This window comes from Manis javanica, chromosome 8 (genome assembly GCF_040802235.1).
Source record: "Manis javanica isolate MJ-LG chromosome 8, MJ_LKY, whole genome shotgun sequence".
In the NCBI taxonomy this organism is placed as follows: Eukaryota; Metazoa; Chordata; class Mammalia; order Pholidota; family Manidae; genus Manis; species Manis javanica.
The window spans coordinates 101,774,445-101,796,532 of NC_133163.1; the positions used below are offsets into that span (position 1 = coordinate 101,774,445).

The following is a 22,088-nucleotide window of genomic DNA, read 5'->3' on the forward strand; positions in this document are numbered from 1 at the left end:
ATACCAAGGTTCCTAGGTACCATAGTCCTATCACACTTTAAGAGATGGAATTATTCTAAAAATTCAGCCCCCAACTTCTAAGAATGCCAGACTGCCACTTCTTAACATCCTAGCACCATGTACAAATCCACCAAAAAATTAAGTATTTACAGGAAATCTTTCAAACTGAAGATTTTAAAATGCTTTTACATTTTAAAGCTCTAGTTTTAGTACCCTGAGTTCAAATCCTTCCTGTTCTTCGGTACAACTCAGCTCCAAAGCATCTACTTAAGCTACACCCTCCTTGATTAAAGGAAGATTAGAGGCCCTCCGTGGACAGAGATAACTGGACAGCACAAGGTATCAAAAAGCATTAACAGGAATTTAGTACAATAAAAATCTCTCCTAATAGTCAACCAGAGCAATCAGAAGAATACAAAAAGAGCCAAATGTGAAGTATTGGATACTAGTAATAAATTCTCCTTTTGTGGATTTGTTTATCCGTAGATCAAAGACTGTAAGGAATTTCCTCTTGCAGAAAGTTGCTAGAAGTCAACCCACAGTACATATGAAAGTAGTTAATTAACTTTTAAAAAGCAACAAAAAAGTGTAACAGTGAGAAAAGTCACAGAAAAATGACATCTTTACAGAGAAAAAGCTATATATTTTCTTCCTAAAAATATTCTGGAAAGGCAGATAAATTCATTTATTGATAAAACAGTAAGCATAAAAAATCATTTTTAAAAGCTCAACTGTCAAATGAGTATGCCTAGGTTTTATTTTATAAAAGAAAAAAGGAAGGAGTAAAGCAAGGAATGGTACCTTTAATTTTAACCTGGTTCGACCTTCTTCATCCAGCATTTCCTCATCTTCAAATTCATCTTCGTAATACTGAGGATCAAAGGGTCTACAAATTGTTTTTAAAATAAAGTATCAATCATATTTTGTAAGGAATATTATCACTGCCATACAATTAACATCTACATGAACACACATCATATACTAAAAAATCATAATGTAACTAAAAATCATATTGGTCAAATATCTTCATGTTCAACTTCAAGAAGTATTCCCATTACTGCAGCTTCTTGAAATGTGGTATTAATACATATTGCTTGAAATAAAGTAAAAGCAAGGCTAAATATTCACAGTATTCTTTATTCCTATGAACGTCTTCCAAAGAATGGGTCACATATCCTCTAGCTTTTCACATCGCTTTGTTTGGGAAAAAAAAAATTTCAGTCACCCAAGAACTTTCATGTTACTGAGTGAATGATCCCCAACAACACTGTTTAGTTGTCCCAAAGTACGAGCTTTCCTAGATGCACAATGGCTACTACAATGGACGCTGCAGCTTCTCCAGCAAACGTCGCCACTCTAGGTTTCAGCCTTTTCAGTGCTGCACTGGGCAAAAATACCCAAGACCAGCGATGGCTGTTAATTCGTCGGAAGTACCAAACAGCTAAAAACAACTACAAGCACTGAAAGTCTCCTCTACCAATAGGCCATAATTTTTCCATCACAGGTCAGGCCTAATTTTTTCAGAGAATCATGATCAGTTTTTTCCATTTGTGATTAGGCACCTCATTAAAATAAGAAAAAAAACAACATTCCATTTATTTCTACTCAAAATCTGGGAATACTTTTAACTAATCCTCTTACCTGGGCTCTACACTGAGAAAGTTGGGCAATTTAACAAAATACAAATCATTTCCTAAATCAGTGTTTACTTTGGGTATTTCTACTTCAATTCTGGTCTCGGGAATTGGCTCCTCCTCCTGCTGATCCGGAGGCAATCCATTTTCATCCTAGTTAGAGAATCACAGAATTTTAGAGCTTGACTGGACCTTAAAAATGGTCGACCTCAACTTCTACACTTTAATTACTCAGGTAGGCAAGAAGCTTACTGAGACATCATTTTAGGGCTAAAGCAGCCCTCAATCCCCATCCCTACCCACCCAGCTCCCCAAAAACATCATGGGATATAAGATCAGTTTGAAGCATCAATATTAAGAAAATATCTTTTTTGTGGTAAATCTATCTTCCACATATTCACCAACAAAACTGTGTGTGATATTAGTCAGCATTTCAATGTGAAGTCACTCTATCAATTAAAATCAGAGTAGATTATCAACAGAGCACACCCTTCTTGGCCTCAACAAGAAAAACATTTAAATCAATGGTTCTTGTATCATAGGTCCTCGTAGTCTAGTCTCTTAAGGCACTGGCACCAATCCCATGGTGGGCAGTACATCTTTTTTTTTTTTAACCCCCCTTTCCCCCACTGATAACATCTTACAAATGGGGGAGGGGTGGGTGGGTGAAATAGGTGAAGGGGATAAAGAGGCACAAATCTCAGTAATAATACAAATTAGTCACAGGGATGAAAGTACAGCATAGAGAATATAGTCAATAGTTCTGTTAACATCATTTTATGTTGACAGTAACTGCATTAGATGGGGTAAGCAGTTAATAATGTATATAATTGTTGAGTAACTATGTTCTATAATTAAAACCAATAAAATATTGTTTATCAACTATACTCAACTTAAAATAATTTAAAAAAAGGAAAACAATTATAGTACAGTATCACAACCAGGAAATTGACCCTATACCATCAGAAACAGAACATCTCCATCATCATAAGGATTCATGCTGCCCTTTCACAGCCACATCCACTTTGTTCTTGCCCTCACCCCTTCTTAATCTCAGGCACCCACTGATCTCTTCTCCACCTGTATAATTTTGTCATTTCAAGTGTGTTATGTAAGTGGACTCATACAGTAAAGCAACCTTTTGGGATTGGCTTTTTCTCAGCATACCCTGGAACTTCACTCAAGTTATGTGTATTAATAGTCCAATCTTTTTAAAGCTGAGTCACATTCCATGGTATGGATATACCAGGGCAGTTATTTCTACTTCCCCTTATAACCAAGAGTTCACTACATACCTAAGACAAGTCATCTGTCCATTGATTTTCATAGTGCAATTTAATTATCAACTTCCTCTTTTTGGCATAACAGAGACCGTTAGTCTCTGGAACTTTCATTTAGGCTTGAATAAAAGCTGGTTCACACTGGTGATTTACTTACAACAGGCTGTCCTGGAGTAGGTGGTTTATCTTCTCCATCACTCCCTGAAGATATATCATCTGCACCTCCAAACAGATCCATGGTTCCACTGTTATCTTCAATGTAGATGGAAAAATGCACAGAATTAATATCTGTAGCATTCACCAAAGCTATCACATTAACATATCACAAGATTTCTGGAGCACACACCAGGGAACCACCCAAACACAACTCTGAGCCTGGCTCTCAAAAGATCTGATAAGAGGCCTGTGGAGAGGGAAGGAGGCATATCCAGTGAAAGGCACTTCTTCCTCCCTTCATTTACTGCATCCTTGTTCTTCCACTTTCCCTTACTCCCCAGGAGCCAGATGTCCTCCTACATCTATCTAGATACTCAGATTTGTGCCTTAAGCACTCCATGCAGGCCTGCTCTTTATACTGCCCCTCAAGTTTTAAATTATAGGTCTGTGTTTATCCAGGCTTCCCTCCTCTCACGCAGAACTTCACCTAAGCAAAATAACAACAATAATCTGTATTAAACCAATTAACCATGGTTGGGGAGAAAAGTAGGTGAACAGAAAGATAGGAGAGTGGTCATAAAGAAGCCTGCTTAAAACTGAGATTATAGAATGGCTGCAATTTTTGGTAATGGCATGGTCTGTGATAAAATGATGAGAGTGAGTTACTGACAAAAGGTGGAGGACCGATCACTGAAAAAGAAAAGACAACCTATTAGAATGGCCAAAATCCAGAAAACTGTTAACATCAAATGCTGACAAAAATGTAAGCAACAGGAACTCCCATTCACTGCTTGTAGAAACACAAATGGAACAGCCACTTTGCAAGACAAGTTTCTTACAAAACTGATCATAAACTCTTAACATATACTCAAGCAATTGTGCTCTTTAGTATTTACCAAAGGACTTGAAAAAATTCATGACCACACAAAAATCTGTACACAGATGTTTATAGCAGCTTTATTCATAAATTGCCAAAACCCGGAAGCAACCAAGATGTGTTTCAGTAGGTGAATGGATAAACTGTGGTACATCCAAACAATGGAATATTATTCAGTGCAAAAAAGAAGTGAGCTGTCAAGCCAAGAAAAGACATGGAGGAAATTTAAGTGCCTATTACTAAGTGAAAGATGATAATCTGAAAAGGCTACATTCTGTATGATTCCAACTATATGACTTTCTGGAAAAGGAGAAACTATGGAGAGGGTAAAAGATAAGTGGTTGCCAGAGATTAAGGAGATTCTTTCGATGAATAGGCAGAGCACAGAGAATTTTTAGGACACTGAATTACTCTACATGATACCATAATGATGCATTATACGTTTGTCCAAACCCATGGGATGCACATAACCAAGAATGACCTGTAATGCAAACCATGAACTTTGAGTGATAATGATGCGTCATTATAGGTTTATCAATTTTACAAATGACCCAGGCTGAAGGGGGATGCTGATAATGGAGGAGGCTATGCACACGTCGGGGTATATAGGGAATCTGTGTACCTTCCCCTCAACTTTGCTGTGCAACTTGAACGGCTCTAAAAACAATTAAGACTTAATTTTTTTAAATGTGAAATTAAAAAAAGAGAGAGAGAGAGAGAGAGAGAGGACAAGGAGACAAGGGAAGTCAGAGCACTGAAAAGTTAATCTATATGATAAAATCACCAAAACTACAACTCCACTCCCCAATTTTCCTGTCCCTTCCTGATTTCCTTCTTAGTTCTTATCACCACACTATATATTTAACTTACTTACTGTTTTACTGTCAGTCTCCCTACCCTGCTCTGTAAATTCTACAAGGGAGAGGTCTTTCTCTGTTTTGATTATTGCTACATTCCAGTGCCCAGAAGAGTACTAGTACAAAACAGATCCTCCATAAATGTGAACAAAATGAAAGGACATATTTAATTATCTAATATCTAATTCTCACGGCAACCCCGTAAGATGATTAGTATCACTTCTCCTTTAAAGATCAGAAAATGGAAGTGTAGTAAGTAATTAATTTGACCAAAATCATATAGTTGAAAAGTGGAGTCAGAAAGACTCTAAATAACTTAGGTCATATTCCAAAGTCTAGGTATGTAACTACTAGTTATAGATTCAAAGATCTTAAAGTAAATCCTAGAACCTGCTATTCTGTCCAGCTCTCTCCTTTTCGATCTCTGGTTGACCCTCCAAATGATTGCTTTAGTTATGTTACTCATGATAATTTATATAAGCTACTAGAATAAATTCCAAACTACCATGTAGCATAATAACAGTTGTGAGGAAGAAAGGGATTAAGGGGCATTATGACTGGTACACACGGTGTGGGCAGGTCATGGGGAAGACAGTGAAGCACATAGAAGACAAGCAGTGACTCTGGAATCTTGCTATGCTGATGGACAGTGACTATGGTGGGGTGGGAGGGGGACTCAATAATACAGGTGACTGTAGTGACCATAATGTTGCTCATGTGAAACCTTCATAAAATTGTATATGAATGATACCTCAATAAAAAAATAATAATAATGGTTGTGCATAATCAAACTACCAAAATTATGTTTTCTCTAACTTTGATACTAACATCTTTACTGTATAGTTATTAGCCATTTGAAACATAGTCATACATAGAGATGAACAGGTAGATCTTTTATCCTTGCAACAAACCTACCTTACCTGGATCACTGGGTTTTTTACAAACTCTTCATCTAACCCCCTGGTTCCCAGCGGGGGTGGCATTGCCCACCTGTGGGTGCTGAAGAAATCTGAGGGTGTGTTCTTAATCCAAAACTTATTAAGGGGGTGTTGGGGACCAGCCACTGCCCCTTTGGGCAATACTTGCATGAATGCAATGAAAGGTTTAATACTCCACAGAATTTGATCAAAGTGAAGGCAACTATTTCTGCATTCATGTCAAAACTTGACTTGCACAAAAGAAATTTGAGTCAAAGACAATTTTATCAGTTCCCAAATCCTTCTTCAGTGGAAACAAATGATGACGACATTCAGCTTACAGCCAGCATTTGGAAGCACTTAAAGAAGATTTTAAAAATCAATTCAGAATTTACTCAGCATGATTATTCCAGAAGGGGCCCTAGACCCTTCCTGGAACCTACAAGTAGCAGAAGCCTCACTACTGGAGGGGTTGATAGAACTGTCAACAAATGAAGAACTGAAACTGAAATTTAAAAATTGATATCAAGAATTTTGGCTTCAAAGGCACATTCCGATATTATATTCAGCCTTATGGGTTGAAGCAGTAAGTTTTTCATTGCATTTCCATCATCATATTTAGCTGAAATAGGATTTAGCATAATCAGCAATCTATTAACAAAGAAAAGAGACAAACTATCAATAGTGGAACGTGGAGATTTAAGATTGCTGACGACAAAAATGACACCAAACATCGAAAAATTAGTGTCATCTCACCAAGCTCAACCCTCTCACTAATAAAGACTTTATTCATTTTTAAAAATAATATATACTTTTAAAATTTTTTAAATTTTGATTGTACTTTGAGCAATACATTAATATTGTTAATTCCTTCTAATAAAATAATTTGAAAAAAATCTGCCCTTGTTTTATGTATAGCATAGTACAATTCACCTAAGGGGGGCGTTATCAAATCACTCTTTGAAAAAGTGGCCACTAAGCCAAAAAAGGTTGGGAACCTATGACCTAACCCATAGCTTGAAGAATCAGGGTCTTCATCTGATATTAACCTGTGAAGAACTTAAGAACAAGTTGCCCTGGAATTGTCATGATTCAAACTGCAGAATGGACATTGTCACCTCTACCTCAACCAGAACCCCAGCCCCCTAACAACAGATTCACTCTAATTACAGACGAAGAAGTAGGTTCTTCTTCATCTAATTAAGCAGGAACAGTTTCTCACACCTGTACAACTTCCTGCGTACACTAAGTGAATTCACACTCTTTTTCTGTGGGCCTTCAGCCTGGGATAAATGCCCAGTGTTGGGAGTACACTACCGTTAGATGTAGAAAGAGGGATGTCTATCTGTATGTACATATGTATATGTGTATGTGTACCTCTATGTAAAAGAACATACATGGAGTACCTTTTGGTACCTCAGTGTCACTATCCATTTCTGAATCAGATGCGATTGTGTTCTTGCGCTTCATTCGTAAAACTTCATCTTCGCTATCACTGCCTCTTGCAGATTCTGTAAAAGTAGAATGAGAGGTTCTGCATAATCACAGTCTTATCATGTCTTTGAATTTTGTGTTTTAAAAGCAACATCAGAGATAAACTGATACACCCATACAATGGAAAACTACTCAGTAATAAGTAAGAATCAACTATTATACATGTAACAATTTGGATGAATCTCAAATGCAGTATGCTAAATGCAAGAAGCCTAAGTGAAATAAAAAGAGTACATACCATATTATTCCACTTATCTGATGACATTCTCAAAAAGACAAACTTTAGTAACAAAACAGATCCGTAGCTGTCAGGGTGGGGGAAGGATGTGACTACAGGGATAGAAGGAGGGAATTTTTTAGGGTGACAGAATTGTTTTGTATCCAGACTGTGGTGGTAGTTACATGATCTATACGTGCATTAACATTAATAGAACTATACATACATGTATAAAAATCTACTTACTGTCGTGAATTTAAAAATAAAATTAATCAAAGCAACACTGGTTTCTGTAAGCAAAAAAACTTGGTAGAGTGAGCAAAGCAGTATTGAAACTCCTGATTAAATTTATACACAACTCATTACAGAGGGAAAAAAGAGGTAAAAATATTGCAATGAAAGAGATAAATTTAACATTATTTCTGAACAGTAAAATGTTTATCCTAATTGTAAAGTTCAGAAGATCAACTGAACATCTGTAGAGCTAGTTAGGAAGGCCAGATACAAGATTTCCTACTACAAGCCTAGTCTTATGTTAGGCTGCTAGTATTTGGGAAATAATACTTGAGCCTTAATGATTCTGGTAACAGTACAAATAACTCTACCCAGAACTGATTACTGATACTTAGTGCAGTCTTATAGTCTATATAAACCTGGAAATATTTTGACCACTTCTCTTAAATAATTCTAAAATATGGTTCTGAATGGTATCTTGTGAGGCATGTACTACATGGGAAAAAATCCCTCCCCTCACATTTTAAGCTAAGATCAGATCAATATATAATTATAAGCAATTACCTACAGAAATGAAGCAATCCAGATATTACTTCAGGACGACTTCCAACCTAATCAGTATAATACAAAGAAACAAGGTCTCTGAGTTTTTAATATTCTATATAAAGAATGTGTTAACTTGAGCAGAATAGCACATAAGCAGCTATGATAAGAGAGGGTCCAGAAGTCAAACTTCGGCTGTGTGTTTCCTGTAGCCTTTAGGGAACGAGTATTGTGACCCCAGCACATCTCCTAGGGGGAGGATGCAGGTGTCAAGCTGTCAGAACTCACTGAGGCCACCCAGCTGCTCTTTCGTATCCTGGATGTTAATCTCCCCAGGCAGCCTCCTGATTATTAGAATATGGCATCCAAGGTAGATTTTTCCCCAAGGGAAAGGATACAATAAGAGAGAAATAACTGATCCTCTTGAAACAAACGATTTTGGGTATCAGAGTTTATAAACTTGTTTCTTGTTAATTTGATTAGTTGGAGTAAACTCCATGGAGCCTTATTACCACTGGATGATCAAATTTTGGATCACAAACAAGTGCGCTGGAACATAGTGTTCACACTGCAGTACAGCTCCCCTATGGGGACGTTTCAACAGTACTGTGTTTTTTTTCCACCAGGCAAACCTATTTTTACCTAAGGCATACTCTCCGGCTGCCCACAGAACTACAACCAACTCTATTCATTATCTAGTTACTCTAGCACCCTACATCTTCCTCTGAAACTGTCCTCTTTAAGTATTTTTCTTCCTATCATCAATTAACAAATGAAAATGGAGTAGATAGAAATAATAAATGGATTAGAAAATTTAAAAAAAAAAAACAACAAAATGTATGGATTTAGAAAAGACTGAAATGGTGGGACAAAAGAGAAAAAACAGGGTACCAAAGATGGGAATACAAAAAGAATAAATGACCCACTGCTGTATCTAGATGCTTCTGCCAAACCATTTTGATTCCCAAAAATGTATTACCTGATTTATGGTCCTGTTCCTCTTCATCATCTGAATGCTGCCTGTGTTCTTCATCCGAGGCCTGTGCCCTTTCATCATCAGAATTTTGCATTTTCTCCTCATCAGACATCTGTGGCTGTTCCTCATCATCAGAATTCTGTTTCTCATCCTCATTATCAGAAGCTGCTGGCTGTTCATCATCAGAATTGGCCTTCTCCTCCTCAGACAGTGGTTGTCTCTCATCATCTGAAAGCTGAGGCCTCTCCTCATCATCTGTGTTCTGAATTTTCTCATCATCATCATCAGAATTCTGCAGCTTATCTTCATCAGATCCTTGCGCCCTCTCCTCATCATCAGAATTTTGAATTTTGTCATCATCTGACTGGTCACTTTTATCTTCTCTGCCCCATTTTTCATCATCTGACTGTGCTTTTTCAGAGCCCTCTGCATCTGAGTGGTGGCTCCCTCCATCTGATCTATGACCTTCATCTTCATCATCATTATGGACTTCTGATCCACTGTGCTGATCGACATCTGAGGGGTCATTGTCTTCACGGTCAGAACGCTCAGAAGCTTCTGATCTATTGTCTGATCTTTCAGAGTGATTGTCACTCCCACTATGATGAGAAGCTCCCTCATCCTCACTGTCCTCTCCAAACAGTTCCTGATTACTTGGTTTTCCTGAATCACCTCTTTCATCTTGATCACTTTCACTTCCAGAAGCATTACTGCCAGAAGCAACATTCTCTTGGTCAGACTCAGAGTCTGATCCAGAATCAGAATCTACTGGAACATATAAACACAGGGTGATGTCAGCAAAAAAGAATAAGGAACACTGAAAGTCCATCAGACATAAAGCAGGAAAACCTTGTTAAAAAAAAAAACCTGTCAGAATCTACTTTCTCTGCATTATGGAAACTAACCAAGAGTTGCAACAACCAGGGGAATATTTACAAGAAAAAACAGCTGAATTTCTGTAAGAAAACAGAACTTTGTTGTGTTTAACTTAGCTTTTTTATCCCCACTCTCCTCACCTGCTCCCCAGTCCAATGGTGTCTTGAAGGTAACAGCTTGCATTTCTGGTATATGTACCACTACTGGAGGAAGCAGAAATGACCTCATTTACAAAGCATCACGGTTGTTAGTTCTGATCTGTCTGATGGATCACTGAAGAACTGGTTCAAAGGGTTTGACTTCATTAACTTGGAACACTCTCAGTGCGGAGGCAATTACCTGGGAGTGTTTGTTAAAAACGTTTACAGGCAAATATATTAGTTGCCTCTGCTTGGGACAATGGATAGCAGTTGGGGCAAACAACAGACTAACAAAAAAGCCTGGGAGGAAAGAGAGGGGTATAATACGGGGAGTAATAGCTTTTAAAAGCTCCCACATTCTCCTAGAGATCTGGTAGGCCATGCACTTTCCCAGTGCTGGGCACACACTTGGGGAAGAAAAGGTCCCAAGCCCTCACTTCTGGTTGACCTTCAGGCTCTGTGAAAGCAAGAAATGAAGGCAAAGACAGGTTGTGAACTGCCTGCTTGAGTGTTGAAAGCATGCCCCAACTTGTTACAGACAGCCAATCTGCATACACTGAGTATTTTAAAATTCTAGGCATTTAAGGATATTTCTCTCCAACTACCAACTGACCACTAATTAAAGGAACAGACACTTAATGAACACACATAACAAAGATTAGAGACATTACAAAATTACTTCAAAAGACTCACTAAATAATAATTATGACAATAAACAGCAGCAACAAACCCTAGGGAAGGGGCAGAACATGATTTCCTAAGTTGCCACATCATAAAATTCAAAATACCCAGTTATTACTTAAAAAAGGCATGCAAAGAAATAAGGAAGTATGGACCATACATTTGAAAAAAAGCTATAAAGTGTCCCTGAAAAAGCCCAATGAAAATGGTGTCTTACCAAATAGAGAATACCAATAATAAAAAGACAGATACTTTAAAAAAAACCCAGAAATTCTGGAATTGAAAAGTGTAACTGAAATGAAAAACTCACTGAAGCAGCTAAACAGCAGGTATGAGCAGGAAGGAGAAAGAATCAGCAAAATTTAAGTTAGGTCAATCGAGAATATCCAGTGTAATACCATCAAGTGTACCAAGATATACACAAATAAGAGTCCCAGAAGAACAGAAAAGGGCAGAAATAACATTTGAAGAAATAATGGCCCAAAACTTCCCAAATGTGATGAAAGACATCAACCTACACATCTAAGCTTAAAGAACACCAAATAGGATAGAGATCCACTCCTAGACATACCATTATCAAACTATTGAAGAAAAGGACAAAAAGAATCCTGAAAGCAGCAAAAGAGAAGCAATTTGTCCCACACAAGGGAACCTCAATAAGGGTAACAACTTTCTCATCAGAAATCATGGAAACCAGGAGGCAGTGGGATGACATATTCAAAGTGCTGAAAGAAAAAGACTGTCAACCAAGAATTCCATACCCAGCAAACCTATGCTTCAAATATGAAGGAGATAGGCTCAACAAAAGAAAAAAATAGATAAATTGGACCTAAAATGAAAAACTTTCTTGCAACAAAGGATATTATCAAGAAAGTGAGAATACAACCTAGAGAATGGGAGAAAAATTTGCAAAAAGATGTATCTAACAAGTGTCTAATAGCCAAAATATATAAAGAATGTTTACAACTCAACAGAAAGAGAACCCAAATAAAAAATTGACAAAAGATTTGAATAGACATTTCTGTAAAGTTATACAAATGACCAACAAGCACATGAAAAGATGATCAACATTATTAACCATAAAGAGATGCACATTGAAGCCACAATGAGATACTACTTGACACCAACAGGGATGGCTAAGTTAAAGAAAAAAAAAAGGAAAAACATAAAATAATAAAATAAGTGTTAGCAAGGATGCAAAGAAATGAAACCCTTAAACATTACTGGTAGTAACTAAATAAGTAAGTATAGAAGTTGGTATTAATGTATTTCTGGTTAGTAACTCCTCTTCTTTTATTAGGTTTCAAGGCAATTACAGAAAACGATTATAAATCCACATCACTGGGCAATGTATAAAGACATAATTTGTGACATAACAATGTAAATGCAAGAGGGGATGGAACTATACAGAAAAAAGGTTTTTGTATACTACTGAAATTAAGTTGGTATTAGTCCAAGTTAGATTGTTATAAATTAAGATGTTAATTACAAGGGAATCAAAACAGTACACCAGAAGAAAATCAGTCATAAAAGGCAGTAATAGAGAAACTGAGGTACAAAAAGATAGAAAATATAGAAAACAAATAGCAAAATGGCAGAAGTCCTTCCTTATCAGTAATTAAGTCAAAGGGATTAACTTCTCTGGTGAAAAGACATTGACAGAGGGTTTAAAAAATGACCCATCTATAATCTGTCTACAAGAGACTCACTTTAGAACCAAATACACAAATAGGCTGAAAGTGCAAAGATGGGAAAAGAATTCAATATAAATAATAACCAAATGAGAGTTACAGCAGTTATACAAACAGACAAAATACATCTTAAGATGAAACTGTTATGAGATAAAAAAGGATCAATCCCACATTAAAGATTCACAATTATAAATGTATGTGCACCTAAAAACAAAAACTGATAGAACACTGACAGGAGAAATAGCTCAACAATAGTAAACGGAAACTTAAATACCTCACTTTCAATAGTGGCTAGAGCTAGACAGAAGATCAACAAGGTAACACCAGACTTGAACACTTATAAACCAAGCAGTCATAATAAACATGAATAGAGCCCTCCAGCCAACAACAGAATATATATTCTTTCTAAGTGCACCTGGAACATTCTCCAGGATAGACCATATGTTATGACACCAACAGGGATGGTTATGTTAAAAAAAAAAAAGGAAAAACATAAAATAAGCGTTGGCAAGAACGCAAAGAAATGAATTTAAAGGTTCATTAAATTTAAGATTTCAATAAATTTAAGATTGAAAACATACCAAGTATCTTTTCTGCCTACAATGCAATAAAATTGAATTCAATAATAGAAGGAAACCTGGAAAATCCAAATACATGGAAATTAAACAATGCACTTTTAAACAATCAAAGGCTCAAAGAAGAGATCACGAGGAAAATTAGAAAATACTTTTAAGTGATAATACAACATACCAATTCTTAAGGGATGCAGAGAAAGTAGTGTTCAAAGGAAAATTTGTAGCTGTAAACACCTACATTAAAAAATCTAAAACTGATAACCTAACCTTTCACTTTAAGGAACTAGAAATAGACTCAAATACAGAGGACAAACTGGTGGTTGGGAGGACGGGTCAGACAGTGAAAGGGAAAAAGAGGTACAAATTTCTAATTATAAAATAAGTAAGTCACCAGGATTAAAAGAACAGCATCGGGAATACAGTCAGTAATACTGTAGTAACTTTGTACGGTGACAGATGGTAACTACTTCTCATATTGAGCATTTTGTAATGTATGTAAGTGTTGAATCACTATGTTGCACACCTGAAACCAATATAATATTGACTATCAACTATACTTCAATTTCAAAAAAGATTAAAGTAGACATCAATGAAATACAGAATAGAAAAACAGAATCAATGAAAGAAAAGTTCATTCTTTGAAAACATGAACAAATTTGACAAATCTTTAGCTAGACTGACCAAGAAAAAAAGAGAACATTTAAATTACTGAAATCAAAAATGAAAGTGGGGACTTAACTATTGACCTTACCAGAAATAATAAGGATTAAGAGAGAATACTATAAACAATTGCATGCCAGCAAATTAGATCATTTAGAGGAAATGGATCAATTCCCAGAAACACACAAACTACAACTGACTCAAGACAAAACAGAACATCTGAATAGACCTATAACAAGTAGAATTTCAAACAGCAATCAATAAATTTCCAACTAAGAAAAGTTCAGGACCAGATAGCTTCACAGATGCATCTTATCAAATGTTAAAGAATTAATGCCTATCCTTCTCAAACTCTTCCAAAAACTTGAAACATAAGGAACACCTCCTAACTCATTCTATGAGGCCAATAATACCCTAGTACCAAAGCCAGACAAAGATGTCACAAAAAAACAAAACTGCAGACTAGTATCTCTACATGAATACAAAAGCAAATATAGAATACAAAAATACTAGTAAATCCAGCAGCATGTTAAAAAAATATACACCATGACTAAGTGGGAGTTACCTTAGATATACAACAGTGGTTCAACATCCAAAACTCAAAGTGAAACACCATATTAACAAAGAAAGAAAAGTGATCATCTTAATTGATACAGAAAAGGCATATGACAAAATTTGACACCCTTTCATGATAAAACCACTCAACAAATTAGGAACAGAAGTGAATTTCCTCAACCTGATAAAGGGCAACTGTGAAAACCCCACAGCTAACATACGTAATACTGAAGGTATAGATACTTTCCCCCTAAGATCAGGAACAAGACAAAGACATCCACTCTCCTCTTTTGTATTCAACATTGTACAGGGCGTTCTAGTCAGAGCAACTAGGCAAGAAAAAAAGAAATAAAAGGCATCCAAATTGGAAAGGAAGAGGTAAAACTATCTGTTTACACATGACATGATCTTGTATGTTAAAGATCCTAAAGAATCCACATATCCACAGACAAAAACAGAGCTAATACATTCACCAAGGCTGTAAGATCCAAGATTACCAAACAAATCAGTTATATTTCTTTATACTAGCAATGAACAATCCAAAAATGATATGAATAATTCCCCTTGCCATAGTATCCAAAAGAATAAAATACTTAGGAATAAATTTAGTCTATCAAATGTGGGTATACCTTAAAAACTACAAAATATTGTTGAAAGAAATTAAAGATGACCTGGCACATTTATACATGAAAGAAACATACTGGACCTAAGTAAGGATTCTAGCCATTGTTATGCCAAGAAATTTGTCTGGTGTAGTTACTTTCCACAACTCTCTTAGCTCAGGGAGATAATGAATGTGCTAGGCCTAACAGGAATTATCCTGTCAGAACCACACTGTCCTCACTATCTTCTTACCAATTATGGTAAGATGGAAGAAAGCAACAGACTTACAAGTAGGTAAACAAGAAGCCCAGAAAAGAAACCATCTCCATACATCAGTTCCCCATACACTAGGTTTGCAATGGGAAAAAGCATTGCAGGGAACATCTTAATGAACTGTCACTTCTACCCATCTAATTATTCCTCAAATATGCATTAGACATTAATGTAATGGGGCATGGGGGGGGGAAGGAGGACAATGTGCAGAGACCATCTTTTTATCATTATATCCCCAATACCTAGCAAAGTAGCTAGAACATGACAGGGAATTAATGAACATATTGAGTGAACAACTTCAGGGAAGTGAGTCATGAGAGGGTTCACAAGAACTGTGCCTTGAAGGGTAAATGGGATATGGATACGTAAAAATAAAGGGAAATGAGAACATCAGCAAAGGTAGGGAACAAGAGTTAGTATACAGGACTCTATACTTCCAGACTCATCCTCACTAGGATCTCCTGGATACTCATCTGGACAGAGCCCTACATACTGGATTTCCACATGATGCTCCCTTCACTACACTCTTAAAAATAGCAATATATGGGAGTGGAAGCAAAAAAGAACCACCACGATAACGCACTTCGCTAAGGAAAAATGATACGTTACTTTGAGCCTGGAGGATTCGAAGAATTCTGAACTTGGTACTGGGCTTTTTCTCACTTCAAATAACTCCTATTCATAATTCAAATGGAAATATCCACACTTCTTCTGCCAGAAATACTTTCATGCACCATAAACATCATTCATTTCATCAACAAACCCTTTCTCTCTCCCGTCTCGAAACACAAACCCCATTTGCTGCCCAATCGAATATCGCAGACTCAAGATTTTAGATGTAGAGTTTCTGCACTGGCTCTCCGAGGCACAGTCTCCGGTGGTAACGCCTAGCCCTATGCCGGGAACCTTCCCAGTCTCCTCACCCAGACGTCTCAAACTCCCCATCACGCCATGCTCTGATCTCATTCCAGACGGCATTCCAAGCCCCTCTGCACAGTCGCCCGTCCCGTCCGCATATTTCTGAACATCTCATCTCCATTCATTGACAGACACTTCTTAATGTGCGTTGGTCTGCGCAAGACAGAACAGGGCAGGACCCCAGCGTTTCTCCCGGGGCTGCGCAGGCTCGCCTGCGCCTCCACTCCTGCCCCCCAGCCCGCTTTGCTCCACACGCTCCCAGGAACTGCGTGCTCCATGGACACCAAGAACGTCCAGGCGCACACTCTGCGTCCGTGTTCCTCCACCGGGGAGGCTGGCACCGCCCGGGCGTAGGGGGCGCTGGGGCAGGAGTGGAGGAGGCGCCCCCGCCCCCTCGCAGTGCCGGCGCGTTTGCACACCCGGAACCGCTCTGCTTTTGGGCTTCCGCCGCAGAAGCCCCTCCAGGCAGCCCTCCTCCGAAGCCCAGCGGATCCCACCTTTACGTTCGGCGTCGCTGTCAGCGTCGCTCCCGAAGAGATCCTCCATATCCGCCATTGCGGCACACATCCGCCGATGTCTCGGCTGGGAGCGGCCTCGCGTCTGCCTTTAGGAAACGGAACCAACGAGGCACGACAGTGTCGCAAAGATTTCCCGAAATGATTACTTTCCTTCTGTAACCTAGTTTTCGCGTGCACCCTGATCCTAACGCTTTTCGAATCTTATTTGTCCACGAGACGGGCAAGCCCCGCCCTTTCATCTGTATCTCTTCTTATTCGTGAGGGTACTCAACGGGGGCGGGGACGTGCCCCATCTGGTGTCTTGCAGTGGGTGGTGCCTGGGGCGCTCCCTGGAAGGGCCCGTGACCACGTTGAACCTGTCGTGAGTTGGGCCTCAAGTCTTTTGTTTCTTACTGACCAATATTTCTCAAATTGTTGAGACCTCAAAGCGCTTTTGTTTATGTGGGTGTAATTCCTGGGAGGAAATATGTTCCCACCCAGGGGCAAATTACCTTTAAAGCAGAAATCAGTCAAAGGGGGAGAGATAAAATGGAGAAACCCGTTTACTGCTTACAAGCAGTCTGTCTAGTTCTGCTCGCCTGTCTCTCGCCACGCAGCTGCAATGGCCCCACCACACCTCTCCAGTCCCAGTGCTGAGCTGGCTTCCAAACCACCTTTTAACCGTCTATTGATATGGACAAGAACTACTCACCACCCCTTGGAAACACCTATTGATATGGAGATGTACTAAGGCCAGGCGAGAAATTCTGAAAATATTGCAGTTTTCCCCACAGTGGATTATGTATATTACTAGTTGAAACAAAATTTTAAAATTCATTTTAAAATAACAGGTTAACATAAGTAGCATTTTAAGTTTTAAACAGCTACATTTTTTTCTTAAACAAATTAGAGGAATGGAATTGTTTACAGTTTTGGAAGTATCTTCAATGTCTGGCTTAAAAGAAGACAGCTGAATTCTCATACCTACTTCTACATTCAGTTTCCTGAGATGTTCTGGTTGAAGCATGTGAAAAAAATCTGGCTTCATACCTATGTATGAAATCAGGAATAAGAGGACCTCTCAGACTCCCTGAAAAGGTCTTCCTTGTGACGCCGGGGTTCCTTTGCGGAGTCGAAGAATGAACTTAGCAAACTGTTAAGGTAGGAGAGCCAGAGAGACTTTTATTACGAGATACAGTGAGAGGACAGACAGAGCTCCTGGCGTGAGTCAGGAGGGGACAAGAGAGCCCCTAGCTTGGGTTGTCTAGGGGATTTATAGGCAGTTGAGAGACAAAGAGCTAGGGATGTTGATCTACCAGATGGTCTCTAAATGTTTATTTTTCAAGAGACACTAAGTTTCTTATCAGTTTTCCAGACTATTTTTGCAGAGGAAGTAACAAGAAATTTACTGCTTTGATCCTTTCTCAGAGTAGCAATTTCTTGATTTGGAAATATATTAGTCAAGGCTGCTTGTTTTGCTTTCTAGGTGAGCTGAGTTATTGACTTGATTAGGGCTGGAGGAGGAAAAGCAGCATCTGGGTAAAGTTAAAGATAAACTGGGCTTTTTACCAGGCAAAAGTAAATTTTACAATAGCCTCATTCAATTGACACAAACAAGACATGGGCTATGTTGAGGTATTTTCTTATCTTGGAGATGTTCAAACATTCTAGGCTAAGTTACTCCTGGCTTTTTAGTTTTAACTAATCTTTATTGAAGAAACTAACTATATTCTTAGTTTGATATTTTATTTTAGAGAATTAATGTGACTTCGTCTTTGCTTAATTGTTTAATATGGAGTTCTGGTAGGGGTCTTTTTCCGGAGTCCCTCACCCTACTCTGACTACACCCACGGTCCCTGCCTACTTGGACCACTCTTTGACAATCGCAGCTTTAGAGCAGCATATCTGAAAGATCTTCAGTTTTCCACACTAACCCAGGAAACACTTTATATACGAAACTAAAATAAGTATGTCACAAAACAATCTTTCCCTTACTACTAAAATGCAGTTTGAGATTTCCTATTCTCTTATATTTTATTCTATTTAAGCTTTTTGTTTTGTTTTTAATGCTGGTGGGTATTGCAACTGTAACCAAGAGTAGGAGAAATTGGAAGAGGGGCGGGGATATGAAGATGAAGAGGCCCCGTCAAGAGTTTGGTTAATGACTTTTTCGGAATGTCCGATATCTGATGCAACTTGAGAGATCTGGGAATCAGAGGGAACATACTTTCGAGAGATATACCGTGGGGGGTCAAGGACCCCCCCCCCATAGTAAACTGAGGCTGTGACTCCGGCGGCCCATCGAGAGTCCCAGGGACCTGGGATTGATAAGGAGAATGAGCTGTTGGGATATTTTATGAAACAGTTGGAGGAGTAATACTGTGGGTACCGGGAGTTACCCATGTAGTGAATGGCGCAAGACCAGTAGGGACATCTCCCATAGATGTCTGGCCATCGCCTGCAACAGGCCTGTTTTTGGTCATAGAGGAAGCAGAGGTAGGGAGAATAAAGGTAGCTGCTAGTGAACACTTCGGTGGAGGGAGGAAACTGGAGGTATAAAGGCTTGGAGCAGCCTTTCAGAGGGCAGTCTGATGTGGCAATGAGGGCGGTAATTTTTGTTTGATGGTGTGTGTAAGTCTGTCTGACTTTGAATCGCCATACAAAGGAGGCTGGGATGGCAGGGAATGAGGAAAAAAAGCGAGAGAGCAGAAAAGGAGGAAAAAGTCATGATTCGGGTGTGGATGGCAAAGGGGGTGAACGGGATTTTGGAGGAAAGAAGACCGTAAGGTCAGGAGTCTGGAGGGAGGGAGAGTCTGTAAACTTTTGTAGGTTAAGAGATCTTTTAGGTGATGTGGGGACAAAATGGTAAGGGGCGCCCTGAATGTCAGTTTATGAGCTTCCTTCTGCAAGAGCTGTCCAGCGGCTAATGCCCGTAGGCAGGGAGCCGATCCCCAAACTGTGGGGACTAATTGCTTGGAGAGATAAGCTACTGGGGCAAAGGATGGGCCATAATATTGGCCTAGGACTCCTAGAGCTTGACTGGACCTCTCATGAATGTATAATGAGAAGGGCTTTGACAAATCAGGAAGATGGAGAACTGGGGCTTCCACAAGGGCTTGATGGAGCTTAACGAAGGAGTGTCGGGGTAAGGATGATAATGGTTTTGCAGGGGGGCCTTTGCTGAGGTCGTATAGGGGTCTTGCCAATAGGGAGAAGTTAGGGATCCACGCTCTAAAATACTCAGCCAGGCCTAGAAAGGAAAGGATTTCTGTCTTGGTTTTGGGAACAGGCAGGTCAGAGAGGAGCTGTTTTCTGTCCAAGGTAATGGACTTTCTTTGTTGAGATAGAAGGAATCCAAGGTAAGTGACAGAAGGGGAAGAGATTTGAGCTTCGACGTGGGATACCTGGTAACCTCTGGAAGCTAGAAGGTTAAGTAGGGAGGCAGTGTCAAGTTGAGACTGTTCCCATGAGGGACTGCAGAGTAGAAGATCGTCCACATATTGTAATAAGGTGGACTCGGAGTGATCATGATGAAACGGTTTGAGGTCCTGAACTAGGACCTGTCCAAAAATATGGGGACTATCTCGGAAGCTTTGTGGCAAAACTGTCAAAGTGAGTTGTTCAAAATGTCTTGTGTATGGGTCCGTCCAGGTGAAGGCGAAAAAATCTTGGGAGGAGGGGTCCAGAGGGATAGAAAAAATGCGTCTTTGAGATCTAGGACTGAGAAGTGGGAGACCGAGGCAGGGATCTGCGATAAAAGGGTGTATGGATTTGGAACTAAGGGATGGATAGGGACAACGGCCATGTTGATGAGACAAAGGTCTTGGACAAGGCGGAAAGATCCATTGGTTTTTTTTTAACAGCTAATATGGGGGTATTAAACGGGGAGTGAGTGGGTATGAGGTAATTTTTGTTTAAGAGAGCTTGAATGGCATGGCAGAATTCCTTGAGCTCCAACCTCCCTTGCCCTTGCACACAAGAAGGGCTGCTTTCCTTCCCATTATGGTCGGTATTTCCCTAGCCACCTCAGCCATTGGGGCAGGGTTTTCGGGAGGAGCCTTGGGTCACTCTCTATGGGCAATTAGAGATCTCAACGCCAAACTTGAGGGAGCCCTGACATCCACTGCCGATTCCCTGGCCTCTCTCCAAAGACAGGTCACTTCGCTAGCTAAAGTCACCCTTCTAAACCGGTGGGCCCTAGATCTGCTTACAGCCAAAAAGGGCGGCCCCTGCATCTTCCTTCGAGAAGAGTGCTGCTATTACATCAACGAATCCGGCATTGTAGAAACTGACATTACCAAACTCACCGACCTTGCCTCCAGCCTCCACTCTGCTTCCAATTCCAACCCATTCTCTTCAATACTAACAAACCCCTTCCTTACCTGGCTCTGGCCCATTGCAGGCCCCATAATAATCATTCTTCTCGCCTGTCTCTTCTTACTCTGTATAATAAAGTTCATCAAATCCCAAGTTGGAAAAATCTCTAATCAAACTTTCAACCAACTTTTACTCAGGAACTACCAGCTTCTGGCCACAGAAGATCCCTCACCCTCAGGTGACCTCCTCACCACATGCTGAGATGGACCCCTCTCTCTGCTGGAAACTGTTCCTGGAAACAATGGCCGAAGACGCCTGGCTTCTAGCACCTGTATCCTCTTGGCACCATTAGAATCAACAAGTCCTCGACCTATGGTTACAGGGAACCTTCATTGATTTCCAACCTGAAGAAGTCCACATCTACTCATCCTTACTGTGGGGAGTCCTATCAACCCTTTCCTCCCAATCCTCAAGCCCTCACTCCCTTCTCCGCCCCCATTCAGCAGGAAGCAGTCAGAGAGAAAGCAACGTCCACAACCCCATAGAGGAGAAAGGGGGGAATGAAGGGCCCCCACCAGTAAGATGGCGAACTCTCCCCTCACCCTCCCTAATCCCAGCACCTAGCCAATAGTCACCAGCCCCGTAGAAGTGACACCTCAATCAGCTCATGCCCCTTCCTATATAACCCAGCACCTTTCCCTAATAAAGCGGAATTCTCCGGTGAATTGCTGCTGTGTGTCGCTCCTTTCCTTTCAGCAACCCCTAAACTGATTTCTTGATTTACTAATGGATTGCAACCTTCAGCTAGAAAAATACATATAGAGAGGATTCCCTTGGCTTGTTTCTTTTGATGGGGAAAGTCTGATTTTGCTATGAAATGTGGCTACAAACGTGTATTATAAAATCAGACAGTAATAGAATTTTCATAAATCCATGCTAAATAAGCCCTCTTGCTTTACAGAAGCTCAAAGAAATGAACTTATTTGCCCACCTTAAAGACTAGATCTTTTTTAGAAAGCTTATATTCCAGGTTTTTTTAATGTACATCTTGTATAAATTATTAACTGATTAGGCCAATATGAGGGTCTTGATCTTGAACAAGCAACAGTGGATTTTT

At 39.4% G+C, this 22,088-nt stretch overlaps 1 protein-coding gene and 1 long non-coding RNA gene across 5 annotated transcripts in view; one reads left to right on the forward strand and one right to left on the reverse strand.

The window, feature by feature from the left end:
- Positions 1-16,793, reverse strand: part of LOC108383685 (RNA polymerase-associated protein LEO1) — a 33,281-nt gene extending 16,488 nt beyond the window's left edge. Inside the window, exons 1-8 of one of the 4 annotated variants that reach the window (XM_073211857.1) lie at positions 16,655-16,764; positions 16,163-16,310; positions 10,202-10,264; positions 9,189-9,953; positions 7,128-7,232; positions 3,072-3,166; positions 1,642-1,787; positions 802-886 (exon numbers count right to left, since the gene is read on the reverse strand). In XM_073211857.1, coding sequence (XP_073067958.1) covers positions 802-886; positions 1,642-1,787; positions 3,072-3,166; positions 7,128-7,232; positions 9,189-9,953; positions 10,202-10,264; positions 16,163-16,217 — 1,314 coding nt within the window. In that variant the 5' untranslated portion in view covers positions 16,218-16,310; positions 16,655-16,764. Of the gene's footprint in view, positions 1-801; positions 887-1,641; positions 1,788-3,071; positions 3,167-7,127; positions 7,233-9,188; positions 9,954-10,201; positions 10,265-16,162; positions 16,311-16,654 lie in introns of all 4 variants that reach the window. The other 3 variants (XM_073211860.1, XM_073211859.1, XM_073211858.1) reach the window with 3 other exon arrangements.
- Positions 16,794-16,897: 104 nt separating this feature from the next.
- On the forward strand, positions 16,898-21,701 carry LOC140843160 (uncharacterized). The gene is made up of 2 exons (XR_012120694.1): positions 16,898-17,036; positions 21,169-21,701. It is a non-coding gene; the product is annotated as an uncharacterized lncRNA (long non-coding RNA).
- The last annotated feature ends 387 nt before the right edge of the window (positions 21,702-22,088 follow it).